Here is a 24,642-nt window from a genome sequence, read left to right as displayed (position 1 = left end):
TAAAACTAAGGTAAACCAAATATTACATGCCCCAAGAAAGGGCAAAGTCAAGTCTCTACAAGTTCATAGTGATTATCCAATAACTTAACTGCCTGCCAGAACAAGAATCAATATTCTTCAGAAGACGATAACAGAATCCAGAGTCTCTGCAACATGTCATCTGCAATGTCTGGTATAAATTAAAGGGATAATAGGAATATGTTATGAACAACATTATACTATCAGGTTTTACAATCTAGATGAAATGGACAAATTATTTGAAAAACACAACTTACCAAAATGACACAAAAAGAGACAGAAAATTGAATAGCTTTGTATCTATTAAAGAGATTGACTTTATTATAAACATCTTCCAACAGAAAAACTCCAATCACATTATGAGATCAATCGTGTCACTCATTAATTTCATCAAACCTTTTAGGAAAAAATAATTCAGTCTTACACAAAGGATGTCTGCACCTTCCATTTCCATTCAGCTTTGTACTGGAGATCTCAACACAACAAGGTTGAACAAAAAATAAATAAAATGCATTAAAATGCATTTAAGATTAAACATAAGAAGTAAAGCTGTCTTTATAGACAACATGATACTTTTAGGTAGAAGATCCTAAGGCATCTACAAAGCAACTCTTAGAAATAATGAGTGAATTTACCAAGTTTGTAGAATACAAGGTCTACATACAAAAATCTCTTGTGGTTCTCTATATTAGCAGCAAAATAATTGGAAAAAGGAATTTTAAAGTCCTTTTACTTTAATATCCCCAAACACAAATACTTAGAAATATACTTAACAAAATATGAACAATATTTGTCATAAAATGACAGAACATTGCTGAAAGACATTTAAAAGGATCTTATAAATGATGAGATATTCCATGTTCATGGAACTCAATATTGTTAATATGTCACTTTTCCCCAAATTTATCTATACATCAAAACAACGCCAGTCAGAATCTCAACAGTGGTTTCTGTAGAAAATGACAAGAAACATGTCATTAAGAATGTATATGGGGGACGCCTGGGGGCTCAGTTGGTTAAGTGTCTGCCTTAGGCTCAGGTCATGATCCCAGGGTCCCGGGATCAAGTCCACCATCAGGTTCCTTGCTCCGCGGGGAGCCTACTTCTCCCTCTGCCTGCCACTCCCCGTGCTTGTGCTCTCTCTCTCTCTGACAAACAAACAAACAAATAAACAAACAAAATCTTTTTAAAAAAGAATTTATATGGAAAAGCAAAGATATAGAATAGTCCAAACATTATTGAAAAAGAAAGACACATTTGCAGAACTTACACTACCTGATTCAAGATTTACTATAAAGCTACATAATCAAGACAGAGTGGTATGGCATAAAGAAAGACAGATAAACGGAACAGACTAGGCTGGAGCCAAGGAGAGAAATCCCGAAAAGGAGAGAACCTCTGAGGGGAGAGTCCCCAAGTAGACCCACATAGATTTCAACCATGGTGCCAAAGCAATGGGGCAAAGAAAGTCTTTGCAACAAATATTAAACACCTGGTTTACTATATGGTAAAAAATGAACTTAGACCCTTACGTCTCACCACACACAAACACTAACTTGAGGTATATTATAGTCATAAAGGTAAAAGTTAAAACTATACAGTTTTTAGAAAAAAAATCTAGGAGAAAGTATTTGTGACTTTGAAATATACAAATGGCCAATAAGCACAGGAAACTGTGCTCAACATCATCAGTCACCAGACATATACAAATTAAGACCCCAATGAGCTACTATTTATTACTCACATACCAGAATGGCTAAAATTAAAAAGACCCACAACCTGAAATTTTGGTGAGGATAAGGAACAACTGGAACCCTCATACAGTGCTGGTGAGAGTGTAAAATGGTAAAACCACTCCAATTATAAATTTCTGATAAATTTAAGTATTTTCCTTCTCATGATCTGGCAATTCCACTCCTAGGTATTTATCCAAGAAGAATGAAAACATATGTCCGCACAACGACTTGTACATGGGGCGCCTGGGCGGCTCCGTTGGTGAAGTGTCTGCCTTCAGCTCAGGTCATGATCTCAGGGTCCTGGGATTGAGTCCTGCGTTGGGCTCCCTGCTCAGTGGGGAGCCTGCTTCTCCCTCTACCTGCCGCTCCCCTTGCTTGTGCTCACTCTTTCTCTCTCTCTCTCTCTCAAATAAATAAATAAAATCTTAAAAAAAAATAGGAATGACTTATACATGAATGCTCATTGTAGCTTTATCCACACTAGCCAAAAGCTGGAAACAGAAAAGTCCAGTGCAGAGGCACTGGATAAAAACATGGTGCTGTGTTCATGTGCTGGAACTAGACTCGGTCGAAATCGGAATCCACTACCGATGCACAACAAGAGAGAGGAACTTCACAGACATATTGAGTGACAGAAACAATACACAAAATGATAAATGTAGTGTGATTCCTTTTGTATGACATTCTAGAATAGGTGACATCCAGGTTGGTGATAGAAACCAGAAGAGTGATACCTCTGGGGTGGGTATAACTAGAAGGGAGACAACAGAACTTTCTGGGGCAATGGATATGTTCTATATCTTGGATGACATGGTAATACATTTATCAAAAGTTATTGAATTGCACATTAAAGATAGGTACATTCATTGTATATAAATTTCTCAATAGAAATACAAAACAAAATAAAACAACTAAGGGAATTTAAAAAAATCATTAGGACCCTGACATTCCAGGAGCCTCAAGTGCACTGGCCGAGGGCTTGATCACACTGGGTCCCATGGTCAAGGTCAGTGCTTTTTTTTCTCTCCATGAGCCAGAGCTGAGGAACGAAAGGCTCAGCTGACTGGGGGCCCTGGGAGCTCGTGGGCCCGGCCTCTCCGCAGCTGCCCCAACGAGTCACTTCAGCTTAAGAAGCATCTATAAATTAATCCTGAAGTCTGTGTGAGCCCATCAGTGTTCCCCACTAGTCTTTTGTGTGTGTGTGTGTGTGTGTGTGTGTGTGTGTGTTATTTTAAGCTTCTTCCTTCTCCCTCCACTGCTATGGCCTTGAGAAAAAAATCATGATTCCCTGGGGATGATGTGTGACCCCCCCGAATCAGAGGATAAGTTGTCTGGCCAACTTGGGTAAACTGCAGAAGAAAACTTCCTGGAGGGTTGTGCCACCAGTTGGATCTACAAGGACTAATGCTTTCTTACAGCCCTTGTGTCCAAGAGGGGTGAGGAGGCCAGATGCCCTGGAAAGATACAGAAACGGAGTCCCCAAGTGAGTGCCGACGCCGACCCAAATTCATTCCACCCTTGTGGGAAGCTCACTCTGCTCCCTAGTCCCAGCAGCCCCTTTGGGCTCTCCATTGCTTGGAAACCAGACGAGCAAGGTGCCCACGGGACAAGGGAGGAGGGACCCCAACGAAGAGGAGACGGAGAAGATGGACCAAGACAGAGAAAAGGGAGAGGAGTGTTTAAATAAAAAGAAGTGGAGGGGAGGGGACGGGCAATCAGGGCATTCAGTAGATTAGCAACAATTTCATCCTGTGGTAGAGGGTCCGGCTGGCCGGGAAATGGGAGCCCCATTTTATCAATGGGAAAACTGACTCCGGAGAGCTGAGGGCACTTGCTCAAGTTCACCCAGCTAGAAAGAGGGCAGAGCAGATTGGTCAGATTTGGGCAACTACAGCCCTCCGGTAGCTGCAGCTGCAGTTTCCTGTCCTGGGCACACTCTTACCCCTCTGTGCTCACACCAGCACCCACTCGGCACAGCCTCAAAGCCAGTGGGAAGGGCTGGCTGCCCTTGGCAAGGCATTACTACGTGCAAGGTGAGGGAACTTAGCTCCCAGCCGCAGGCCTTTTTAGGAAATGTAGCTCTGCATGAAACACTTGGCTTTGATGGGAAGGAAAGAACTGGGTCTACTAATTAAAGGTCATTTAGAATTTTTTTTAGCTTTAAAAACAGAGTAGATATGTTTAATTCGGGCTGACCACAGTCACTGGGCATTTCTGTGAAGCTCGGGGATCTGTGTGCTGAGCCTCCTTGACTCTGAGAGATCAGTGGATTTTTTTTTTTCCCTCTCTCTCTGGTTTTGTTTTGATTTTGTTGTTGTTGTTTTAAAAATACACACCCTCTGGAGTTGAGTACTTTGACGTCTTTGATGCAAGGCAAGCCAACCATGGATTTCTAAAGTTAGACAGAAAGGAGTTGGCACTGGCAGGAACTAAACCACGAGCCTCAGAAGCCTCGGCCGCCGGCCCCGGTTCACCGCCTGTGCGGTCGGCACCGTGTTATTATGTTCTCCCGAGAAAACTAGAGACCCAGAGACCTCTGGTTACACCGCCGCTGGCTCGCTGCCCCCGCACTGGGCGGCTGCCGGGGGCTGGGTGCCAAGCAGGAGTTGTGATCATTTCTGCTCAGCCAGGGGGACGCGAGGGCTCACGGTGCAGGAAATCCCAGGAGAAGGCCAGGGCGACCCCAGTGTGTACCCCACTCGTGTTCTTAAAAGAAGAGACGCCGCGTCTTCAGAAGCCACGCTGTCAAGACGCCTAGGGTTTTAGTCCGCCCAGCTGCCCTTCCCTGAGGGTAGAAGCCTTCCTTCCTAGAGCGAGCTCTTTCCACGAGGCTTGGCTGGGGCTGATCCTGCCTTTTCCCTGACCTCACGACCCTGGCCTGACCAATCAGAACACCCCATCTTACCGAACGGTGATGATTAGCTCCATCACAGGCATAGGGCCCCAGTCAGGCCAATCAGAAGCCTTCCTTCCATCGGCTCTGGGTTTGCGAAACTGCGAGGGGCTTCCAATAGCCCATCTTTTCCTGTGAGGTGGAGAAAGCGAGTCTGAGAGATAAGGAGGGAGAGTGTGCCTGTGTGTTAAGCCCCAATACCACCATTGGAATTTCTGGATGCAGCCGTGCCTGAAGGGAGATTACTTCTATGAGCAAGAGATTCCCCCCCCTTTTTTTCTTGCTATAACTACTTTGGATTTTATTCCTGTCACCTGCAACTGAAAAAGAACCAAGTACTATGTGTTTTACTCGTCTTTGCCTCCCTAGCAGGGGCAGGCTTGGTAAATGAGTGTCTGAACCCCAGACTGGCAGGGAGTGGAGTTCGGGGTAGCCGAGGGAAGTACGTTGCCAAGCACCTGCCAGGCCTCGTTTGCCAGGCACTTTACAGAGATTATTTCAGTGGACTGTTTCCTCACCACCTTGCTGTACTAGGACTGCTATGTCCACTTGAAAGGTAAAGTGAGGAAGGAAGGGCCCTAGGGAAAAACCAGACCTTCGGAAACAGGACAGAGTGTGAGCCTTCTAGCTGGGTGCTTCTCTGACACATCAGAAATTGGACCATCTGCACGTCTCCTCTGAAGGGAGGGAATGGACAAATAAGATCCTCCCAGGGGACCCCTGCTTCTGGGACCCTGGCCCTCCAGGGGAGCCCATACCAGAATTGTGGGGTTCCTTTACTCCAGGTCCTTGGATGTTGGGAGGATGCGTATTGCCAGCTCCCAAACACTGCACAACTGGAAGTAGATTTCTCAGACCCCCAGAGTTCCCGGACTATCAGCCCCTCTCATGACTTCATGACTTTCTCCACACTTGACCCAATCCACACTAGAGCCACCATGTTAACCCAAATTTCAGTTGCTCGGTTGATCTAAGGTAGGGCCCAAGTGAATTTTTGGGGGAGTGGAAGTGTGGATTCCTGAGTCCAGAGGTTTCATGGTATCATGAAGGCTACACAGAAAGGTGACAGAACATGACAGTGGAGACCCTGAACATGGACATGAGCTCTGTATTTGCATTTTCACCAGGACAGAAATGACCTAGAGTGACAGAATAGGAAGGGACCTCAAAATCATCTAGTTCAGGAAGAGCAAGTATCTGTTGTGCCCGCTGACATGCCTTGACCCTTGCTCCTGACCTTGAGAGAGCCAGGGCTAATAGGTCATAGCCTTCTCTCCTACCAAGCCCAGATGCCCCTTCAGATCTTTCCCACACAGCATCACAGGTGACCCCACCAATCAATGGAAGATGTCTCACAAATAAAACTTACTTGCCCGCACACCGAGGTCAAGACCCTCCTTTTTGCCGTGGTGAAAATGAGCTTGTGACATGAAGGGACTTGTCCAAGTTCACACAGCCCAGCTGGAAGTTGAAACGAGATCTTTTGATTGGGTAAAGCCCGTTATTCTTTGTTCTCATTGCTGACTCAGTACCATTAATAGATGGTAAGATGCCAACCCAATTTAAGCTATACATATACTTAACCGGAAAATAAATCAACCAAATTGATGGGGCTTGGTGTTGTGGAAAGAATATGCAGCATGAATTTCACTTCCGGTCTGGCCATAAACTAGCTGTGTGACCTTGGGCAAGTCAATTCAACTCTCTGGGCCTCAGTTTCTTCAATTGTAAATTGTGGGGCCAGGGTGATCTTTAAACCCCCTAATATACTTTCAAATACCAATAATCTTTTAGTTCATGTGCCCAGCACTGTACCAGGAAGTTTTTAGGCTATGAAGAAATGAGAGAGAAGAAACAACCACACAATACAAGAAGCAGTTCAATGTTACGCAAAGTTTTTTAATTCGTATACTTAAGGGCCAAGAGGTGAGGCCCTCCAGGAGCTCAGGGAAGGGGGCTTCCTCCTCCAGAGGAGAATTCAGCCTGCCCTGGAAGGATGGACAGATAGATGGGGGGGGGGGGGGGGGGGGGAATGACACTACAGGCAATAAGAGGAGAATAAGGGAAAGCAGGGAGGAGAGAAAAGCAGGGCACGCTGAGGAAGAAACCAGCCTGACTGGAGTGGAGGACGGAGGGCATCCAAGGAAAGCACTAGCGAATCAGGGATGAGAGGAGAACCCATGGGGGCTGAGGCCAGTGTTGCGGAAAAAGTTGGGGTGGGGTCCTGGTCCCACAGAGTTGTATGGGGTCATTTCTTGGCTCATTGAGCAAGACCCTTTTGTGCAAGCGTCAGAAATTCAACTCAACCTCACTTAACCGAGAAAGTGCAATGTATCAGCTCACATAACCAAAAAACCCAGCTGTACATAGCTGGATCCAGGGGCTCAGAAAATCTCATGGGAATTTGCCCTTCTGCATTTTTACTTCCTTCTGTGTGGGCCTAATTCCCAGGCCGCCTCTTCCCAACGGGGGGCAAACGGTGCCCAGCAACTCCCGATTTCCACGTTGCCACTTACCAAGACCTGTGGAAAGAGAGCGCCAGGTTCTGCCTGTTTCTGCGCCAGGGCGGGGGCCGATGCTCATTGGCCTGGGTTTGATGACGTTTCCCATGGCTGAGCCAATCATCAGCCAGGGGCTGGATGAAATCATCTGATTGGCCAGGCCTGGGTCAAGGGCCCATTTGTAGGGCGCTGGAGTGGGTTCTGCCCCAAAGGGGCCTTGGAATCCGGGAATGAGACAGAAGGTCCCAGGGCTGTTATCAACAGAAGAGATGCGTGGATCCTGGACAGGCAAACCCAACAGATGTCCAGTGCCAAAGAGTATTTCCTACGTATTTGTGGACAGATAGGGGACGTCGTGAAGACAGAGACCTAGCAGTGGTTCCCCACTCCGTGCGGGGAGTTCTCGTGTCCACATCAGAACCTGGCGAGTTTCTGAGAGGCAGAGGTGGGGTGGATGGCGATGGCGAGCTTCTGGGCAGGTCCCATGTTTCTTAAATTAATACTCCTTGGATAGACTCAGCAGCGGGGCAGGAATTTGTTAAATTACATAAACATTATTGTGACCCGTAAAATTCAATGAATCTCGGCCTGTTTACCCGCGGCTGGCTTTAATGTTTGCACAGTGTAATTTAATGTGTCAATTTGCTCTCAAATAAAAAACATCTGGTCCTCTGACATGGCAAAGAAACTGAAGAGCTGATGTTCACAACCAGCTAAAAGCCCCAATCAGAGATGATGTTTAGGGAGGAGGAAAGGCCAGGGACTCAGCAAAGGAAGCCAGCATTGTTCGGACCCCTTCCTGGCCTGGTGACAAGCCTCTGTTTGTGAGTCTGTAAGATCAGTAAATTTCATCATAATTAGAATTAAGAAAAGCCGAGAAGAGCTCATACCATCTTTAACTGGTACGCATTGTGCAATTAAATTTCCTGTGGCTGTCCCTGCCAATATTGACATTCATACTATTGGATTTTTAGCAATCTTATTATTTTGTAATTGAGAAGAGCAGAAAGAAAATTACACTTTCCTCTGCAGAAGATTTCAGCTAATGTACCCCTTCCTATAGCAGTCAGCCTGGCCAAGCCCTCTCCCTCCGGATTCCCCAGGAGTTGGTGGAGCTTGGGAGAGGGGGAGGTGAGGTTCTCCGAGTGTGTGCTTTTCCAGTGAGATCATGCATCTTGGTTTGGTCTCCATTAAATAACGATAGGGCTCGTTCCTGCAGACAGAGGCAGGACTTGGCAGGCAGGTTCTAAGTTGGAGGCGCTGACCTACATAGAACAGGACAGGGGAAGCTGAGTTCTCCTGTGAGACAGGTGGGGGCTTAAAAGCCTTTTGGGGGCCTCGTGGGGCCACTGGGGGGCTGTTCACCGATCCTGACTGCTGGGCCCCCAGACGGAACTGGGCGGGCAGGGGTGGCCCCGAGGGGCCGCTGTGCTGGGATGCACCACTCATTTCATTTTGCAGCGCCCCCTTCCTCTCCTTGCACCCAAGCCTGGGCCAGGCTGAAGGGAGCAGGAGAGGGATGGTTTCCACTCCCCTGTTTCTCACCCCAATAAATGCTCGAGACATCCTGATGAAAAAGAGGCCGGTCCAAAGCCCGGGCAGCCACCCCACTGGAAGGAGACGAGCCTGCTTTCCTGGCCAAGCAATGACGGGGTCAGAGCAAGTTCAGGCTTTGCTTTAATTGAGTAGAAGATAGTTCTTCCTTAAGGGAGCCCTGAAATAATGCTTCAGCAGAGCAGAATGACTTCCCATATTGTCAGAAGGGATTAGCCAGGCTGGTTTGTAAATAAAGAGTGATCCTTCTTCCCCCTCTAGGACAAACAGATCATATTTTCTTCAGGTCACCGGGGACTGGGCTTGCTCTAATCAAATCCTTGACATTTCACTAGGACTCCATGAGTTCTATGTTTTCTGTGATTGAGCCCTTGGTAATTACCCATTTTCCTAAACGATTGCTATTTTCCAATCCAGAACGTTTGAGGGAAGTGGGAAAAAGAGATGTCTGTCCAACAGCGTGGGGAGGAGAGGGGAGAAGGGCATGGGGATGCAGAGTGGAGGAGGGTCTCTTGAGGTTGAAACAATATCATCTTAATAAGCACCCCCGGGGGGTGGTGTTCTCAGGACCACCAGACAGTTTTTCTAATTTCTTCATCCTTCCATTCATTTGGGCAACAACAATTTTTTGAGGCCCTTGCCAGGTGCCAGAGACTGTACTAGTCGGTAAGTATAGAGTTGGATACAACAAGCTCCCGCCAATTCCAAAGAGCCCCCCATCTTGTGGAAGAGACCAGTACATGGGCCAATAATTACAACAAAAATATCCTGAGAAGTAAATATGTAAGTGTCATGGAACCCCAAAATAAACAGCAAAAAACAAACACTGAAAGCCAACGAAAAGCAAAGCTTTGTCTGGGTAGGACAAGGAAGGCTTCACAGAGCAGGTGACCCAGGGTCTTGCAGGGTGAGTAGGAGTTGGCCATCATAATAAAGTAAGGACAGAAACATCTATTCCGAAATGCCAGGTGCTATTCTAAAGGCTCTGCCTCTCTTAACTCATTGAATCCCCACAACAAGCTTATGAGACAGATATTTTTAGCCCTATTTGCAGATGGAAGCTAAAGCACCATGAGAAGGGTAGAAGATTCTAGGCCAAGGGAAAGGGCATGGTTGTGAGGAAGGAGGGCATGTTTGTGGACAGTGGGGAGGGGCTCCTTTGAGAAGTATGGAAAAGTGACCAGCTCAGATCTGTGTTTTTAGGAGGATGACAACATGGTAGAGGAGCCCGAGTGTGAGGGAAAGAGACAATGATCAAAAGGATGCTGGGATCCTCACCGGAACTAAGACTCCTTCCCAAAGTTCAAGCACCGAGTGATCTTATCATCGCCCCCCCCCAACCCTGTCCCAGATCCTGGGGAAATAGCTGAAACTCAGTGGCACCCAGCTAGAAGCATCAAATCCAGACTTACCCCATAACCCTCCCTGCCCTCCTCCATCTTCCCATCTCCATAAAACAGGTGATGGACCAAACCCCAGGGGTGTTGTCTCACTGCCCTGAGTGGGGTAATCCCTCCCACTCCTACCAGGAAGCCCTCTGCACTGGGATAAAAGACCCCAAGGCTGAACCTACACCAGGAGGGGCAGGGTGGGAGCCTGTCTGCTGATCTAACAAACTGCCACAGCCACAGAGAAGTGTTCTTGACTTTCCGGTTGGCTTCCGCATTCTTGAATGATCTCCATTTGCATCCCTTCCTATTGAACAATTCTCCCCCTACCGGGAAAAAAAAAAATCCTGCAGCTTGTGTCCACTCTAAACACAGATGACAAGAAGTCTTGGAAACACAGCCTAAAGAAACACTAAGCAAACTGTTCCCCAAACAAGCCTTTCGTCCTGACCTTTGTAAGCCAAGAGCTCCACTTTATAACTTGGGAATGCACAAATATTTACAGTTGTAGGGAAGAGAGCCAGCGTCTGCTGGAGGGTCCCAGGGGTGGAGACAGCTGAGTGCTCATCTAGCCCAGCATCCCATGCACTGTGGGGATGCTCTTTGCAGAATCCCCTGGCAGATGGTCACCCAATCTCTCATCACCCTCTGAGAAAGCTTCTTCCATTGATCTGCTCATTGCCAAGTTCTGACAGCCAGCCAGAATTGCCTCCCAGTAACTTTGCCTCTGGTGCTGGACAGGCCTTGAGGCTTGAGTATCTTCCTTCCCATGATAGCCTTTTGAAGGCTGGGAGTGAGCCTCCCTGTCTGCCTTCCACTGTCCCTTCTTCCTTGGTTCCTTCCTTCATTGCTTGGGGGACCTCCCTTGTGGGCCCCTCACCACTGTGGTCGGCTGAGTTTCTTACTATGATCGGAGCCCTGCGCCACTCATTTCTCATCCCTAAAACTCAGCGTAGCTCACCAGGCAGTGAAATCAAGGTAAAAGGAAAGGAATGCCGTTTTCTTGAACTCCTGCCACACTGGGTACTGTTCTTGTTCTTTGTAAACACTCCACGCCCAGAACAACCCTAGGAAGTAGATACTCCTCTCCTTGTTTCATATATGTGGGAACTTGGTTTTCTGACACGGACTGAAAATGAGGAAATAAGCAAAGCAAGTCTTCCAAGAGTCTGAAGCAGAGGGGAGAGAACTGGCCAGAGTCTATGGATTCTTATTTTGCGTTCATTTCTACCAAGATGCATTTGGTTTCAGGGAAACTTGATTTTAAATCTTTACGCAGCCACTCTCTAGCTGTGGGACTTCGGGCAAGGTAGCTAACTTCTCTAAGCCCATGGTGACCAAACTGTCCCTGTTTGTCCAAGACTGGCCAGATTTGAAATGCCAGTTTCCATGTCCTGGGAGACCCTTTAGTCCCAGGCACAGTGGTGGGGTTGGTCACCCTATCAAGCCAACTTCCTCGTTGTAAGATGAGGAGAGTCATAACCTCCGTTGCGGCGTTGTCGCAAAGTTTAGCTGACATGATCCATGCGAAAGGCCCAGTTGTGTGCCTGGCACACACCGGACACTCAGCTTATGTCTCGATTAATGTGAAAGCCTGGTGAATCGTGGCAGATGAGAAAGACGTAGAGGCCCGTGGTGTGGCCATGCGCAGTGGCACAGGAAAACAAGTTTAAAAAAAAAAAAACACACAAACAGGGACATTGGTATAGGGTCTCCTGCTCTCTGCAGTGTAAATATCCCGCTGTGGTTCAATTAAGCGTGGTCATTGTTAACCTCAAATGGGACTCCGGGGGACAAAGAAAAAGCTAAATCTTGAGCATTATACTGTCTGATAGGCAAAGTAGGGTGGACCCCCTTGTGGGATAAGTGCCACACAAAATTTGACACGGGCTCTGGTTCCTTAAGAGTAAACCTTCAGCCACCCTGCCGGGTTGTCAGCCACCCAGCACGGTGGAGGGGTGGAGGAAGAGAGTCCTGAAGAGAGGCTCCCAGGAGGGGTGAGTCTGCAGTTCACGCACTGGGTGACTGTGGACAAATCGTGCTCACACTTCCGGTCCTGTCTCCTCATCTGTAAAATGGGGAAGAGAAAGTAGACAAGGTGTTGTCTAACAGAGAGGCGGTGGGGTGGAGCGGTCAAGGGCATGGATCCACCACCCACTGGCTGTGTGAACGTGGGCGAGCCAGTCCACCCCTCCGTGTCCTGAGTCCTCAGTAAAGTATTTGTTCTTGTCACTGTCCGCTCTCTGACACAGCCATTCGGCAGCCCCCACTCTCCCACCCCTGCGCCCCCATCACTAAGGGTTAATGCAGCAGAAGCATTAGGATGTTGTGGCACGTTCCCTTGCCCTCCCCACTCTACTGGCTCATGTTGAACTTGAGGCAGACTAAAACCTCCTCATCTTTTTTATGTGAGTTGCAGTCAGGCCAGGTCTCCCTCATCCTGTTCTTGTGCAATTGATTTTTGGAAACAGCATTCAAGACATTAGATTTATTGATGTTAAATTTCATCTGGTTGCTTTTGACCCAGCATTCTCGACTGTCGAGCTCATCTTGAACCTTAATTCTCTCATCCCCTCCAGCGTTGAGTCATCTGCAGATTTGATGCACATGCTTCCCATCTCTTCATATGAACTGTTGGCTTAAAAAGGCGATTTGTATAGATAAAAATAGAGACAGAGACACAGGCTGCCATATAGAGCAAGAGGGGACTTCGGGTATGAGGCTGAGCAATGGGGATGCTATCTTGGGGGAAGCAGGGCTCGTGGCCCTCCATCAGCAATGAAGCCTTTGCTCTGTGTACCCACTTGCACACACTCCTTTCCTGCCCCTGGATCCCGGAGTGTTCTCGGTGATGACAAGGGGAGTTCACCCCTCAGCCATCCTAACCGTGGCCCCTCCTAAACTACCAAATCCACAGAGATGGTCTGAGTCCCCGTCTGTCTGCACCTGACGCAGCCCCAAAGCCAAGTCCTGTCTCATTGCTTCTCAAGCTGAGACCCACTCCCACGTTGGGGCCGTGCCAAATACCTGCTGTTAATCCAAGAAATCAATTCTCACTCGAAGGTCATGGACCACGATGTCTTTCCGTGTTTCCCGCTCAGATGTTTCCGTTTTAACAGGCACCCCCACTGTCAGCACAGCAAGGGCAGAGTGGGGGTCGATCTGTTATTGGCCACCTGTGGTGGTGCGGGGCTCTGCACTCAGTCCAGGGACCCCAAGGGCATCCTGGATCACAACATGGGGCACACAGCACAGCTCATATGTGTGACTGAAAGTCGCCATGGAAAGGCTTAGGGCTCTCTATTCAAGGTCACAGAGAAAAGTGAAAGCAAAATTCTAGAAGTACTTCCTATCGTGAGTGGTTTAAATAAAACCCCAACAATTTCTGTTTCTCCAGATAATTGGGCAGCTTTCTGGTGTTGTGCTAACTGGGTGGCCACTGGTTGTAAGGCTTTCCGAAACCCCATGCCCACTCCACACCCAGACACGGCCGTGGGCACACGGCTGAGCGCCCCAGGCTCAGGACAGCCTGCTGGCTCAATGAGCTCAAGCTAACACCTCTTCGATATCCTTGGTACCAGAACCTTTCTATTTTTATCCACAGGGTTCCCTTGTAGGGAAGAGTTTGCCGCTGCCCCTGCTGATGATAAAGAGAAGTTTCCCCTTATTGGGTGCCTACTAGGTGCCAGACATTGTGCCAGAGCCTCTGAACGAACCATAGGTCATCTTTTCAACAGAGCTAGGAAGCCAGGTTTTATTAGTCCCATTTCACAGAGGCATAAACTGAGGCCCACAGAGATCCAGTGAATTGCCTGGGGCCACAAGAAATAGCGGAATTAGACTTTGAACCCTGGTCTCTTGATTCTAAGCTCCACTGTAACCATGGCTCTGTTTTGGCAGCTTTCAGAGAAGTCACACGGTTATTCTCTTTTGACCCAAGAAGTTCTGTGAGAAAGAGAGGAAGCCAAGACAGGACAGCATCCTGCCCATCACTCACTTGAGTGCTGTGACCAGGATCAAGGCCACGGGGGATCTCGCAGAGCTTGGGACCCAGCTGTCTGGCTGGTAATAGGGTGAATTCAGTGGGATCCCTACCACTTGGAGGCAGCCCAGTGATACCCAGGAGAGAAAAGCTTTCTTTGCCTTTGGGAGAGCAGGGGTAGGCGGTGGTCCTTGGTGGGGGAAAAGCGTCAGTGAATGCATGATGCTTAAGCATATATGGGTTCCAGTGTGTTCCAGCCCTTACTGCCTGTATAAACTTGAGTCTACTATTTATTTTACCTTCCTGGGCCACCATTTCCCCATTTGTACATGGGGGTAATAATAGTGCTTGGGTGAAATTGGGGAGGTGAGTCATTTCTGTAATTCATTAGCACAGTCCAGGAACGTCTTATGTACCTAATACATGCTCGCTATTTTTTGTACCTCCATCACTATAATGACCTACATCTCCATGAGTTGCTCATCTCCCATGGAGGCATCCTTCTCTCCGTTGTACAGACTGGGAAATTGGGTGCCAAAATGACCTGGCCAAGGCGATCTGGAAGGTCTTGGGTAGAGCCAGGCCTAGACTCCCCGACCGCACAGCATCTCCCTGTCCTCATCATGCTCAGCTTTGTCTTACCCTGGAGTCTAGATTCACCACCTTTACTGTGTGTCCCAGTTGCTGGGGGCTCTTGTTAACCTGCAGGTTCTGATCCGGAGGACTGGCTGGGCCTGAGACTCTGCATTTCTAGCCATCTCCCAGGTGACCGCACTTTGCATAGGAGGGGCTCTTCCCTCCAGTGGGTAGGGGTCCTGGAGGAGCCTCAGGGAAACAAACAGCCAATCCTGGGGTGCCTTGAAGAGGCTTCAAAGGGTTACCCCCCAGGATGGGCCTGCAGCCCCACTGTGTCTCCAAAGCAGCGCCCTGGCCCAGGGACGATGCTGGGGAGGTAGGGTCTGTGAGCCGCCTCCCAGCAGGGTCTCTGCGCCAGGACTGCCCTCCTGCTCATGCTCTCCTTTTGCTTCCTTCTGGCTGCTTCTGTCAGAGCCTGACAGTTACAGCAAAACAGTCTTGCTCTCCCGCACCAAGCCTCCGCTCCACGGCTGGGCTCGAGCCCCAGCAGCCTGCAGAGAGGGAGCTGACATTTGTCTTAATTGGAGTTACCCGTGTAAATCCTGCCCATCCCCTCCCCACGCCCTCGGCCTTTGATGAGCGAGGGGGCTCTGAACACAGAGAGGCTCCTAATCTCCCGGGGGATACATGGTGTTATTAATGCAGGGGCTGGAAGGAAATGTTCCGTCTCGTCGGCGGGGAAAGTAAACTGGAGGTGAGAGGGGGGAAAAAACAGTAAAGGAGAATACAGGCCACAGGGGTGAGAAGGGGAGTGACCCCCCCCGGGCAACTGCATCACCCCTCCAGGGCCAACAGCGGCAGACCCCCCTGTTCCCCCAGTCTTCCCAAACCAGCTTCTAACCCAGACGGTTTCGAACTCAGCTGCACAAGTCACCTGAGAACTATAAAAATTGCTCATGTCTGGCTCCCACCCCAAGAGGTCTTAATTTAATTGGCCTGGGTGTGGCCTGTAGACATTGGGTCTTTAAAGCCCCCAAGCGATTCTAAGGTGCAGCCTGAAGGAGGACTGCTGGTCTCATCTCAGCTTCTCTGGGAAACCTCCCCTGATTAGTGCAGACCCATTTATGGGCCCAATGGAAACAGCGCGTCGTCTGAGTAATTGACACAGTTTATAATCTGGCCAGCCCTGCTAGATCTGCACAACTCCATGGGAGCAGTGTACAGATATCCCCCATGCCGGTGCCATTTGGTTGGAGAATGCACAAAAAGATCTGAGAGGTGCCTTCTCATTTCTTTAAGGTTAACGCACAAATGAGCAAGGATGTGCACCTGCTGAACAGCCCCTGCATCAATCAGTCATTTAGCCAACATTTATGGAGCGCCTATCATGGCTACAGAGCTATGGGAGATTTGAAAGCATATGGGAGGCACACTTTGCTCTTATGTAGTGCCTGATAAGGATAGATTAGACAAGACCATAAATAACAATAGTAAAAATGAAACCTGGAGGTGATAGGCTGTGGGTTAGGGAAATAAACAGGCAATGAAAATGTATCCAACACTTAGGATGTGTCACACAATGTCCCAGCTGACTTACCTTTGCTATGTCATCGAGGTCAATGATAGCCCTAAAAAGGAGGAGGTATTATTCCCATTTTACAGATGAAGAAACTGAGACTCAGAGAAGTCATTGGCTTGCCCATGGTCACACAGCTAGTGCGTGTTGATGCCTAACTCCAAAAGGGAAGTGAGAACATGCTTCTATTAGATGAGGTATGATTCTGGCTAGGGGCATCTGAGAGAATCTTTAGGAGGACCCAGGAACTCACTACACAAACACACCGCCGCTAAGGTGCCTTGCATAGGAGGACCACGTGCGAGGAGGTAGCCTCAGTGGACAGCCAGGTGCCAGATGAAGCTGGAGGGGAGCAGCAGATTATGCAGCAAGATATCTGGAAGTCCAGGGCAGGGCTGGTGGGAAGTGGAGAAAGGAGGATTTCTCTGGGGGATGCAAGTTCAGAGCACTGAGGGGGTAAAAGTGTGGCGAGGGACAGATAGCTGAGTGGGAGACTTCTGTTCTGGGTACCAACTGATTAAAGAGGCAGGGGAAGCACAATAGTCTTGCCACTCTGAGAAGGTGGGCCCTGGCCCAGTCTATGTGTCTGAGTTGATGGCAGATTTCAGTCTTTGCCGACACAGGGCTTGGCTGAGGGTAGATGCACAAACCACTCAAATGACACCCTGGGCGGGCTGGATGAGGTGAGCAAGGAGCCAATGACTCTGTTTTTCTGACACTAATGTCCACCTGTCACTAGTTGACTATAATATTCATAGTTTTTGAATATCTGCCACCAGCAGGCATGGGCCCCAGTGATTCCTGTCCTGGAAGAGATAATAATTTCTGGGAAGATGGGGTAATGGAACGAATCTTCAAAGATCAGGATGGTGGTGGGGCAGTGGTGATGGTGGTGGGGGTGACAGTGATGGTGGTGGGAGTGATGGTGATGGTGGTGATGATGTAGTGGTGATGGTGACAATGGTGGTGGAGTTGATGGTCATGACAAAGGTGGTGGTGATAATGATGGTGAGGGTGGTGATGGTGATGGTGGTGATGGTGATGATGGTGGAGCTGATGGTCATGAAGGTGGTGGGTGGTGATGGTGATGGTGATGGAGTTGATGGTCATGATGAAGGTGGTGGTGATAATGATGGTGATGGTGGTGATGGTGATGATGGTGGAGCTGATGGTAATGAAGGTGGTGGGTGGTGATGGTGATGGAGTTGATGGTCATGACAAGGGTGGTAGTGATAATGATGGTGAGGGTGGTGATGGTGGTGGTGATGGTGGTGGGTATGTTTGAATGACTGATGCCCAGGTGGCTGCTATCTCTAGCCTTTCTCCTGACGCACACTTGCAACTCCCTCATTGTCATCCCCTCTTGTGTTATGAAGACCTGTGACACTCCAAATGTCCACATGGAAACCTGTTCTTCCTCCTTTACCCATGTAGCTTGGAGAACAGCCCCACTGGCCAGCCAGCCACCAGAGCTGGATGCCCAAGTCAGCTGAGACTACTAAACCTTTCTCATCCCCTATATTTCTCAGTTGATTACCAAGTCCTGATGATTTGGCCTCTTAAATATCTCTTGAAGCCCACAGTCCCCTGTCCATCTCCCCAGCTCCTGCCTGCCTTGAGGTCACATCACTCTCCTGCTGGACTATGGCAACAGCATCTTGATATACCTCTGAGCTCAACTGGCCTTTCTTTAAGCTACCCTTCATCTCACTGCCAGAAACGACCTTCCCTCAAGCAGATTCAACCATGCCACTGGCCAGGGTCAACCCCATCTCTGGATCACGGAGAAAGAGCACAGCGTAGATGGCAGGCACAAGCCAGCCCTAATCCAGCCACATAGCTCCCAGCCCCACGAACTTGCAGCTCTCTGCTCTTGCTTCCTTTCCTTTGCTCATCCTAGTCCTTTTGTCTTAGACACCTTCTTCTTCTCTGACTGGTGCAATTCTTCTTAGTCCCTAATGAAGCTCTCCTCTGACCTCCAAGTCAGTGAGCAGTGTTGGTCTCCCTCTGCTGTGCATTCACCTACTACCAGCAGCCTTTCTTATCCCACTATGCTGCAATCCCCCCCCCTTTTTTTTGTTCTTCTGCATCCTCTGCTGTGCCATGAGTTGTTCCAGGAAAAGAACCTGCTTTCTTATCTCTGAATCCTGAGGACCTAGCCCAGGTACCTACTAGGTGCTTCCTGAATTAGAGACCAGGAATGTTAATCTCAGCTATCTGTGTGGTGCCCAAAACAGGGCAGAGAGCTGTGTCTCCCATCATCTCATTTGATTCTCATTATCTTCATGCAGGGTTGCAGGTGGCATTTGAATTGCTTAACTGATGGGAACACAGATTTAGCAAAAATGGTGAGATGACTTGCTTGAGGCTGCCCAGGAAGGTAATGAGCAAGTCAGTCTAGGTTTCAGGTGTCTTGACTCCTGTGTGGGAAATATGTTGATTTCACACCAAGAAGCTCATTTCCTTTCTCTCTGAGAAACTTTTGAGACTGAGAAGTGACTCATGTATACAAGACCCGCCCACTCTGAACACTAGATACTTGTGTATAGGGAGAAATGGCCTTGGATTCCTAGGTAAAGATAGAGACTGAACACAAGCAAGCATCTTAAAGACACAAACCCATAAAAATGAGGAAAACAAGAGAGAAGAGTCACAAAATTTTGGAAGCTGGAAAGCAGGTAGAGAAGTGATAACCACCTTAGCAGGAGAAATATCAAGTACTCCTAAGCTGGTATTAGGAAAAGCTAAGAACCAAGTCAACTTACACAGTAAAACCCTCAAAAGCCTCAGGAACTGGCAGCATCAGGTACTCCTGGAAGCAAGTGAAGAGAGGGGGTCAAAATAGAAATTACTGAGTGAAGGCAATTTACCCAAAGGCAGTTAGAACTCCAGATCCTTCCCTCTGATCCTCACAGCTAGGCAACCATCTATTTCTTCCCATGACCAAAGCCTGGCGATAAGAGGGAATGTCTGCACCAGGATGAGGTGTGTGAGGCACAGCTGAGGATGGAGGTCTGCGCTGAAAACAGGGAACAGGAGAACATTTGTATGCTCTATGTTGAGGGAATGGCCAACTTCTCTCAGTTGCTCCCAGTAAGCTGCATCTGGATTTACACTGCCCACACAAGACACTGGAAGTCTCTTCTTTGAGGGAAAAGAGTAGCCCAAGAAGAAAGATCCACAGAGTTTAAAATTTTACTCCAGTACATTTTGATCAGAAAAGGACTGATGAATGGAGATATCAACCAAAATGGAGGGGAGGTGGACTAAGAAAGAGGAAAACATGGAACAGATATAGATGCAAAGGGAACCCCCAAATGATGATTATGGGAGAGCCCAGGATGACAGTCATGACCCAGGCAGAGATGGTAGCCAGTCTCAACTGGAGAAGATAAGAAAACCCCATGAAACACTGCTCATGGAAAATGAAACAAATACAAAAATGAATGTGTATGGATATGTCTAACTCTTCAGAAAACGAATGGCCATTTTGAATGTTGAATGAATAAATTAATAGGAAACTGCAAGCAACAGGAAAAACAATAGCAAATATCAACTCCAAAAAAACCCCACAAAAGGTGTCAGGAAAGAGAAAGGAATCTTAGTTTGGTACACGAATCAGTTCTAAGTAGTAGTAGTTATTTCATCATAATAATGATAGCACTGACTATTGATCTAAGTAAATTAACTATATGACTAAACTGGGAGACAGAGACTAGGAGATGTGCACATGTGTATCAGGTGTATGCGTATGAGGAGAAGAGCTAAAACCCACTGTTCCATAATGAAATCAATCAATAATGCCTAAAATAGAAATATCAAGAAATAGTAATGCAAGCATGTAATACAGAGTTATGAAGGTAAGTATTAGACGAAATCATTTAAAAAGTTGCAAGGGCTCGTCTATGAAAGAGGGGTGTTGGTGAATGCTGTTTTCTTTAATAAACTTTGTAGAACTAGTTAACTTTTTAAACTGCATGGTTGTAAACTTTAACTTTAAGAAAAACGAACACAAATAATTGACAAAACAACTAAAAAGCACGGGCATCAGAATCAGACGCTGTCAACACTCTTAACTGGGTGACCACAGACAAGTTGAGTAATCTTTCTGAGTCTGTTTCCTCAACTGTAAAATGGGGATAAAAACACACTGCACATGATGGCAGTGAAGATAAAATGTGGTAAGTATCTCAAGTGCTAAGCACTAGTGTGTTCTCAATTAGTGTTTGTTGAGTGTCAATCAAGACAGACAGTTGCCTGTATTTTTGTTCGTTTGCCTAACAAATGTTCCTTCTCCACTCTATACCTGTCAGAGGCTGTTTTCATCTATTTATTTGTTGTTGTTGTTTCTCTCAGTGTTGTCATTAGGACTCCCTCTGCTCCTGGCCCCCACCTTCTCAGATTAAGGCAGGAAGAGCAAATTCACAGACTCACAGTGAGGTGGCGGGTAGTTCAGTCTCTCCAAACCACATTAACGCGTCAAGTTCACTTCTTGTTTTAGCCTTTCCTCCTGTACCTCCCCATCCCCCCCTCCCCTGTAGCTACTTTTACTTGCAGCCTCCCAGTTCCCTCTCCTTTGGCTCTCTCCTTTCCCCTTGCTTAATCAAGCAGAACCTCTTCTTCCTTCCTTCTCTGCCCTTGCAGATCATTACGCTCTCGCTCTCGACTCTCAAGCCTAGAGCCTGCAAGCACGCCCCGGGAGGGGGGGGGGTCCTGGTAAAGGGGCTGGGCCTGTGGCTCTGTCCCTGGCTCAGCTAGAACATCATCAAATCCCATCTCCTTCCCTGATCCTTCTCCCCAACTCCAGCCACACATTGACAGCGGCTCCCTGGCATCTCTGCCTCAGTTTCCCCTGGTGCATAAGGGGACACTGAACTTATCACTCACCTCTCCAACATTGTTTTCCCATCCTGTTCTTGACTGTTGGAAGATGGTGGTGCTGTTCTCTGGAAGATGGCATCTGGGGAGGGGGAGCTGGTCTGGGGAGGGTTCGGGGGGGACTTGACTTCACTCACGTTGAGTTCGAGGTGTAGATAGATATTCAATAGACAGTTGGATCCAGGGGTCTGGGGTTCAGGAGAGAGGCCTGAGGGTGGGAAAATAGAGACCTGAGGACACACCCCTCCAGCTGAAGAAGCTACCAGAAGGCATGGATGGGGCTCAGGGACGGACCAGGAAGAGGAGCAAGCATGTTGAGTGAGAAGGACAAAGAGCTGAGGGATGAACCCTGGGGATACCTCTCCTTAGAAGTGGGTTCAGAACCTACCGAGGAGTTCAGAAGAGGCTCCCCCAAGGACCCCGGGAAAAGTCCTGCATGGGCACCACCTCTGAAAGCCTCTGAAGAATGTCTCCAGAAGGAGGAAGTGGTCAACCTTCTCGAACGCTGCAGGGAAATCGGGTGAGAGAGAGTGAATCATGTTGGTGTCACAGAGGCCACGATGATCTTGACCAGGGAAGTCCCTGGGGTGGGGGCAGGGAGCCAGACCACACTGAGTGAAGGGGCGGGAGGAGAGGAAGTGAAGGCAGTGATAAGAAACAACTCTCCTAGGAAAGGGGGCTCAGAGAGAAAGGCCTGGTGATCGCCTGGTGGCCCAGGGGGGTGTAAGCACTGCTGGAAAGGAACCAAAAGCATGTCTGAATCCGTGTTGATCGTCCTGGTACCAGGGAGATGCAAGGGTACGGTCCCAGGTCCAGGGAGATGGGCCTGAGGTAGATGGGAGGAGGTTCGCCCCTTCCCTCAGGCAGGACGAACCAAGGAGGGATGGGCCCCAGGGAGAGACCCTCGGGAAGGGGCAGGACTTTGGTGGAGTTCCCTCCTGCAAGCCAATCTTCAAACTTCCTTTGTTTTTCCAAAAGAATTTTCCATGGCTAGTGTTTATGAAGCGTCTAATTCTATCTCCCTGGCACTGTTCTGGATGTGTTATGTGTATTATTTCTAATCCTGCTGGGGTCTGGGAGGTAGGCACTTACGAAACTCCTTTTGCCTGTAAGAAAATTGGGCCTGAGGTAAGTTAGTATCTAGTGCATGGTTACATGACCAGGGAGTACCTTGCGAGATGCCAACCCAACTCCAAGGAATTCCCCAAAGCATCCCACAGTGCCCTCTGGCCTCCTAGCTCGGCCGCCCTGAGCTCTGAATTACTCAACCACATCTGCATGAGCTCTCTTGCTTCTGCTCGGAATGCCCGGGGTCCATTGTCTGCCACTCAGGAGGAGACTTGTCCTTCCGACTCTCCCACATTCCTTGGCCGGTGTTCCACGCCCCTGTGTTACTGCACACCACATCCATGCCTTTTTACACCATTGGCTGTGCTGTGGCTGAAGTGATCCGTTGTTTTTTTTTTTTTTCTCTACTCCACACCAACACTGGCCTGTGAGTACCCCATGAGAGATGTCCCTACCTTATCTGTCTTATCTGCAGCTCCCAGACAAGCGCCCAGCAGATGGTAGGGCCTAGAAAACAGTTTGTCAGATGAGTTCATGATAACTTGCTTTTAAAAATCAACAAGGACAATTTGGGCATGAGAACAGATAACGAGGGAGAAATATTTGCAAACCACGTATCTGACAAAAGACTTATATCTAGAATGTATAAAGAATTCTCAAAACTCAACAGCAAGAAAGAAAACAATCCCACTGGAAAGTGGGCAAAAGACATGAAGAGACATTTCACTAAAGACAGACGGATGGCAAGTAAGCACCTGCAGCAACAGTCAATATCATTAGCCATTAAGGAAATGCAAATTAAAGCCGCAATGAGATATCGCTGCCTCCTCACCAGAATGCTAATACAAAATTTAATAGCGACAATACAAATGTTGGCGAGGACACAGGGAGATGGATCCCTCACCCGGTGCCAATGGGAATGTGGAGTGGCGCCTCCGCTCTAGAGAAATCTGGCGACCTCTTGAAAGTCTAAACGTACACCCAGCATATCACCTGGCACTTGCACTCCTGGGCGCTTAGCTCTGAGAAATGAAAACACAAAGCCTGGGCATGACTGCTCGGGACAGCTTTATGTGCAATAGCCGCAAACCAGAAGCGGCCAACGTGTCTTCAACGGGCAAATGGTTAAACGAACTTGGTGTGTCCACACCATGAATACTGCTCAGCCGTGGAAATGAATGAAATGTCGCTACACACAATGTGGGTGGATCTCAAGGACAGTATGCAGAGTGAAGAAACCCAATCCGTGTATAGAACATTCCATTTATAGAACACTCTGGAAATGAAAAATGTACAGACATGGAGAACAAATTAGTGGTCGCCGGGGATTAAGGATGGTGGCGGAAGGTGAGATGTAACTATGAGAGAATGGCACAGGGGAGATCTTTGTGGTGATAGAGTGGTTCTGTATCTTTACTGCAGTGATTACAAGAATTCAGTATTCATAGACATTGCCCCAGTGTCAGTTTCTGGTTTTGACATTGCACTATAGTGATGTAAGATACAACCATCCAGAGACTGGGTGAAGGGCCCATGGGACTTGCCATCTTTGCAACTTCCTGGGAATCTGTAATTATTTCAAAATAAAATGGTATAATTAATTAATTATAGTAACAGATTATAACCCACAGTAAAGAAAGAATCCTTGAGTCTGAACTGATATAAATAAATGAATTAGTAAATGAGAAGGGAAACCTCTTACTTACAGAAGGATTCCAACCAGTAAATATAGAAGGGATGTTGGAATTAGAAAATCACCTATGGCAACCACCACAGCAATACCTGCTTCAGGCAAGGACAGTCCGTGGATGCTAAAATTGGTGAGCAGGCGTGTGATGAGAAACGAAATAGTTATGTAGTCTTGAGAAACCTTCTCACAAGATACTTAACACTTTATAAAGGGAAAGAGAATGACTTTGCAGTGGAGAAACTTGGCAGACCCCACCTAAGCCAAATGATCAAGGCTAAACTCACCAGTGAGGGGACCAATATCATCCCGCCCTTCCTGATACAACGCACTGAGAAGGACCGCATCACCTCTGCGTCAACCTGCCAACATTGCGTAACCTGAGCCTTATCAGGAGGAAACACTATCAGACAAACTCATACCGAAGGGCTGCTGCAAAATAACTGGCTGATTCTCTGCAAAAATGTTAAGGTCGTGAAAAACAAAGAAAGGCCAAGAAACTGCTCCCAGTTAAAGGATCCTATACTAAAGAGACACGGCAATTGAATGCAGGTGGGATCCTAGGTCAGAAGAAGGATATTGGTGGGACAATCGGTGAAATCTGAAAGAGGTCTATAGATTAGATACTATTATGGAAATAGTGAATTTCCTAATTTTGACAACCATACTGTGGTTATGTAAGAGAATGTCTTGTTAAATAAACACATGCTGAAGTACTTAGAGGCAAAAATATCTAAATTCACTCCCAAATTTTGTATCGTATATACGCATTTGCACACACACAC

At 47.8% G+C, this 24,642-nt stretch overlaps 1 protein-coding gene across 18 annotated transcripts; it reads right to left on the bottom strand.

Moving 5' to 3' along the window:
• Positions 1-315: 315 nt before the first annotated feature.
• Positions 316-23,432, bottom strand: LOC112832807 (uncharacterized). 18 transcript variants are annotated; one of them, XR_003210470.2, is made up of 7 exons: positions 23,075-23,201; positions 21,491-22,677; positions 21,112-21,310; positions 18,990-19,036; positions 16,246-16,276; positions 6,017-12,158; positions 316-4,779 (listed from the first exon to the last, which is right to left on the bottom strand). XR_003210470.2 is itself a non-coding variant. In XM_073877287.1 (5 exons), the coding sequence occupies exons 1-4, from the start codon at positions 21,639-21,641 to the stop codon at positions 13,144-13,146; spliced, it is 456 nt and encodes a 151-aa protein (XP_073733388.1). In that variant the 5' UTR covers positions 21,642-21,728; the 3' UTR covers positions 12,564-12,728; positions 13,118-13,143. The 18 variants fall into 18 exon arrangements, 6 of the variants coding, with proteins under 6 accessions (XP_025739393.1, XP_073733385.1, XP_073733388.1 ...); XR_003210475.2 differs by lacking the exon at positions 16,246-16,276; XR_003210471.2 differs by lacking the exons at positions 316-4,779; positions 6,017-12,158 and adding an exon at positions 12,564-13,390 and having other exon boundaries at positions 23,075-23,428.
• Positions 23,433-24,642: the final 1,210 nt, after the last annotated feature.

The sequence above is a fragment of the Callorhinus ursinus genome, unplaced genomic scaffold (genome assembly GCF_003265705.2).
Source record: "Callorhinus ursinus isolate GAN/ISIS: 27379988/994484 unplaced genomic scaffold, GSC_fseal_2.0 scaffold25, whole genome shotgun sequence".
Lineage (NCBI taxonomy): Eukaryota > Metazoa > Chordata > Mammalia > Carnivora > Otariidae > Callorhinus > Callorhinus ursinus.
This window is presented reverse-complemented; position numbering and strand designations above follow the sequence as displayed.

What these genes read in the sequence shown, in the direction of transcription:
- LOC112832807 (XM_025883608.2), bottom strand. Translation starts at nt 21,641, where the DNA reads ATGATTCACTCTCTCTCACCCGATTTCCCTGCAGCGTTCGAGAAGGTT. An exon ending in GGGAAAACAATGTTGGAGAG is followed by an intron (nt 4,780 to 21,111) that starts GTGAGTGATAAG and finishes TCCACCTCACAG; the next exon opens with GAAAAGATGGGCTATTGGAA. An exon ending in GAGCTAATCATCACCGTTCG is followed by an intron (nt 3,604 to 4,659) that starts GTAAGATGGGGT and finishes CCCTCTTTCTAG; the next exon opens with CTGGGTGAACTTGAGCAAGT.